General features: G+C 50.8%; 1 protein-coding gene across 1 annotated transcript; it reads left to right on the top strand.

The window, feature by feature from the left end:
• Positions 1 to 1,113: 1,113 nt before the first annotated feature.
• On the top strand, positions 1,114 to 4,514 carry LOC112889318 (NEP1-interacting protein-like 1). The gene is made up of 5 exons (XM_025955886.1): positions 1,114 to 1,986; positions 2,661 to 2,839; positions 3,505 to 3,588; positions 3,691 to 3,861; positions 4,007 to 4,514. The coding sequence occupies exons 1-5, from the start codon at positions 1,782 to 1,784 to the stop codon at positions 4,127 to 4,129; spliced, it is 762 nt and encodes a 253-aa protein (XP_025811671.1). The 5' UTR covers positions 1,114 to 1,781; the 3' UTR covers positions 4,130 to 4,514.
• The last annotated feature ends 288 nt before the right edge of the window (positions 4,515 to 4,802 follow it).

The raw sequence follows: 4,802 nt of genomic DNA, 5'->3' as shown, positions 1-4,802 counted from the left end.
TCCTACGTCGGCGGCGACTGCTTTGTTCCGGCCCACGGGTGGATGGGCTGTTCCAGTCATGCTTCTCATTGATCCAACAAAAGAGAAGCATTGATTCGTGAAGTCAAGCATCAAAGGACGGACAGGCTTTCTTTTTCAATATAATGCCGCCAAAAATCATCATCAGATACGGATCGAGACTAACACACCATACCAAATATTAATATATATTTTTTTTTGTAGTATAATAATATTACTATTATTTATTCGCCGCTGATGAACACAGTACCTGGATGGATTTAGAATCGCGTCACGTCATTTTCGAAGCTGGCTGGCTGGCGATATTGAGCACTGGCGAAGAGGAAGGCAGGAAGCAAGTTTTGTAGTTTTGATGACAGCAATCGTGCTAACGGCGATGACGACGCTCTGTTCTGTTCAACGCTGGGAATTGAATTTTGTGCTACCTTTCAGTTACGGGTTGCGATCCATCTCTGACCTGGACTCCTCGCCCTCTTCCCCTTTTTCAGGCATCTCGCTGCGTTCGTGGCTCATCAGCTAGCTCATCTGTTTTGACTTAGGGACTATTATTACTGTTTTCTGCATTTTTTTTTTCTGTCTCCCCCCCACGCCCGACCACCTGTTTCTCTGTATCCATGGAAGGCGGAAGAACTGAGCTCAAATTTGGGCCTGTTCGTTTCCTCCTATCTAAATTTTAGACCCATCACATCAAAGAGAATCTTGCTATTTAGAAGTACTAAATAAAATCTGTTTATAAAACTTTTTGCACAGCTAGATGCTAATTCGCGAGACAAATTTAATGAGCCTAATTAATCCATAATTTGCCACAGTGATGCTACAGTAATTGTTCGCTAATCATAGACTAATATACCTCATTAGATTCGTCTCGCGAATTAGCACTAGGGTTCTGCAATTAGTTTTGTAATTAGACTTTATTTAATACTTCTAAATGATAAGATTCTCTTTGATGTGACCCCTCTAAAATTTAGGTACCCGGAAACGAACACCCCCAAGTTGAGATGGAGGTCAGAGAACTCGAGCTGGTTGGCGCCAGCATAAGTACCGTAGCCTGGTAGGAGGAGGATACGGTACGGACCCGGTATCCTCCGACTCTTGAGCGATGCTGAAGCTTACCTGAGCAGCCTCTGCCATGCCTGCCTGGGCAAGAGGTAAACTCCGGTGAAGGACGGGGTGGGCCCCCGCGCTTGCACTGCACGCACGCCCCAAAAATATCTACTCCTGCTACGGCCGGCGAAGAAAGGCGGCAGGTGAGCTGAGGTGAGGTGCGGCCTAGCTCCTAGCAGTAGCAGGTGTATTCACCGACATGAAGACCACCGTACCATCATGACCTTCTTGCAGCAGTGGCGATCGATCGGAGATGATGAGTCGGTCGATCGGGATGAGATCAGATCAGATCGGAGGAGAGGAGCGCAACGCCACCAAGCAGGCAGGCAGACCGCTCTCGCGTCTCGTCGCGCCATAAATGCAGCGGCGACGGGGTAGTTGGCGCCATAAAGGCCACCACCCCCTCTACTCTACCTGCTCCGGCTCTCCATCCCATCCCCTTTGCATCGCTCCCACCACCCTCACCTCGCCTCCTGCTACTGCTGCGTCGCCGCCAATTAATTCCCCTCTCGGCTCGGCTCGGCTCGTCGTCACCGGCCTCGCCTCGCCTCGCCTACCCAACCGCACCCGCCGGCGCGTCGCCTGCTGCTGCAATCGGAAGGATTCACTGACTGGCTGGAGGAGCAAGAGGCTTGAGCTGGTCGGTCTCCGGGCAAGCCATGGATCCGTCGGGCGCGTTCCTGCAGCCGCAGCCGCAGCAAGGGAGCTCCTTCTCCTTCCCGCGGAGCTCCAGCAACGTCTCCCTGTCGTCGCTGGCCAGGAGCGGCAGCGGCGGGAGCGCCGGGCGCGGGAGGGGCGCCACCAGGGGCAGGAGGATGATGCGCAGGGTCTGCCGCGGCGTCATCACCTTCATCTTCGCCATCGGTACGGTGCTACGACGCCCTCGCGCACGCGCCTCTCCTGCTTGCTCACCCTCTTCTTCTCATCACTTCTTCATTCCAGCAACTTTGCAAGATTTCACGCCGCCCTTCTTCTCTGATCTCGTCAAGTTGGGTGTCCGATTTGGGCGTGTGTCATCTTGTCTACAGTTCTGGATTTTATTTAATTTCTGGGGTTTCTGTCCCATCCTCTAGCCTAATTCGGTGCAAAAAAAAATCGGCTTTTTATTCATCAGTCTCTGAAGTTTCAGTTGATTGTGCCTATCTTTTCCCCAAATTCCCTTCTTCATGATTTAACACGGTTTCAACTTTCAACTGCTAGTACTAGATCATTGGATTGTTTACAATCTCCCAACTCCACAACCACATCCTTTTCGCTCACACCACCACAAACAGCCTCTGATCCCTGAGACAAGAACTATTACACAATAAGCATTGTCTGAAACATATTGAGAGCCATGTTCTTCCCCAGCACTGAAACTAGCAGATTTTTGGCCGGAAACATACGAATTCATGGCTCTGATGTAAGCTTAATTTGGCGCAGTAATTCCATAGACAAAACATCTTCCTTTATACTTAGCAACTTGATTTCCGCATGTTGATGCTGCAAATTAATTCGGAAGCACTGAAGAAGTAAGCTCATTCGATGCATGCATGCAGCTGGTCTGTTCCTGGGAGCGGTGACCGGCGGCCTGATCGGGCTGGCCACGGAGAGCGGCCTGTTCCGCGGCACCGGCATCGGCGCCATCACCGGCGCACTCGTCTCCATCGAGGTCGTCGACTCCTCCATCCGGCTGTGGCAGGCCCGCCGCTCTGGGATCTGGAGCATCCTCTATGTGGTAAGCACCCGAGCTCCAAGCACTAAACACTGAGTAGTATGGATTGGTGATTAGCTAGCTGACGACAGTCTGATTTGAAGACACTTTTTTTTTGAGAAAAAAAAAGATTTGAAGATACTAGCAGGCATAAGCACAAGAAGCATGTAGTGCTAGCCATGCACAAGAAGCATGCAGTAGCTGGGAGTAGGACAGCAACTCGTAACTGCATACCTGATTGCTTGCGTGCGCTTGCTTGTTTCTGTGTGCATGTCGGCATGTGTTGCTGATTAGTTGTTAGTTTATATGCATGGATTGTGTTGACGGTGTTGCCCTCTTCCAGTGGCCAATGACGTCTTCAAGCCTGCTACTCAAGATCTATTTTTTGGGGGTTTCTGAACAATTCCTGCCTGCACAAATTCTTGTTGAATTACTCTAGTGTTGCCGCTCAAGAGACAGACTTAGCTTTTCCTACCTTACCAGCTAGTAGGAATGCAAAGCAGTCTCTGCATTCTTTGTAGCCTACATGGCTACACATGATCTGCTCATCTTGATCATGGCAAGAGCCTTATGTGATCTGTAGCTCATGAAAAATGAACGTGATCCTGAGGCAGCATCTCTGAACTGACCATCTCCTGTGCTGTTGAATTGGTGTCATTTCTGAACTCTGACGAACCTTTGCGATGCAGCTGAACGTGATCTACAGCCTCCTGACCGGCAGGCTCGTCCGCGAGAAGGTCGACCCGGCGGTGCAGCGGGTGGTCCGGAGCCAGGTCTGTTCATACATTTCATGCATGCATCATGTGCTTTGCTGAATCAATGCAGTTATGCATTGCTTCAGTTCCAGGCATGCCTGACAGTGCTTGCCATTGCAGATGAACGCGGTGGACTCGTCACCGTTCAGGGAGTCGCCGGACCTGTTTGAGGTGGAGGCCACCAACGGCATGCCGCGGGCGTCCATCGACAAGCTCCCCGAGTCCTGGATCACCGAGGAGTACAAGCGCGACGCCGTCGGCGACCTCTCCGGCTGCTCGGTCTGCCTCCAGGTCTGTAGAACTCTGTGAAGATCTCTGCTCTAGGACATTACCTTATTATCACATTCAGACATCAAAAATAAACTGCTGCATGGAGCGATGCAAATGTGCTGAAAAATTCTTCCGTCCATCTTGGATGTTGTTGTTGTTCGTGCAGGATTTCCAGGTTGGGGAGAAGGTGCGGAGCCTGCCGGACTGCTGGCACGTGTTCCACGTGCCGTGCATCGACGGCTGGCTGATCAAGCACGGGTCCTGCCCTCTCTGCAGGAGGAAGCTCTAGACGCCCCGCCGCCACGACATGGATGCATGCATGCTTGCTTGCTGCGAGTCGATGTGCCCTGTGTCACACTGCTGTGCTGCCTAGGATGAGGAGAGGATCTGGAGGAGGAGAAAGAGACTGACATCTGTAGAACCCTTAATTTATAGAGAGCTTTTGCTTTTTTTGCTTCTGCTGCTGCTGCTGCTTGTACGTGTTCTACCTTTTTTTTTTGCATCTTTTTTGATCTATAATGCCTTCCTCTCTCGTGCGTTCTCTCCTGATCATGTAATATACCGCGTCTGCTGCTGCTGCTGCTGCTGAAAACGGAAAACCCTTGGACCGGCCGGCTTGTGCTTCGATCTGCTGTAATATATTACTTCAGTTTGTATATCATCGCTGTTGGACATACAGACATCTTTGCCGTGCTTGGGTTCTTGTGATCTTGTCTCGTCGCTTCAGTTTCGTCAGGGTTTGGCAAATTCAACGACGAACAGCTTGGATGGATTTCACTCAGAATTGTGCAGCTCCAACCGAAATCCTTTTGAGTTCATTCAAAAGCTCGTGACTGGAAGCAGGATTTGATCCCCGTTTCGCTTGGGCTGGTTGGCGCGCCGACACAGGGCCGGCAGCAGGGGGCTGGATTGGTTAGGTTAGGTTAGGTTAGGTTCGGTCAGGTCAGATAATTCATTCATGG

Source organism: Panicum hallii, chromosome 4 (assembly GCF_002211085.1).
Source record: "Panicum hallii strain FIL2 chromosome 4, PHallii_v3.1, whole genome shotgun sequence".
Lineage (NCBI taxonomy): Eukaryota > Viridiplantae > Streptophyta > Magnoliopsida > Poales > Poaceae > Panicum > Panicum hallii.
The sequence above is the reverse complement of the archived record's forward strand: the minus strand, read 5'-3'. Positions and strand labels throughout refer to the sequence as shown.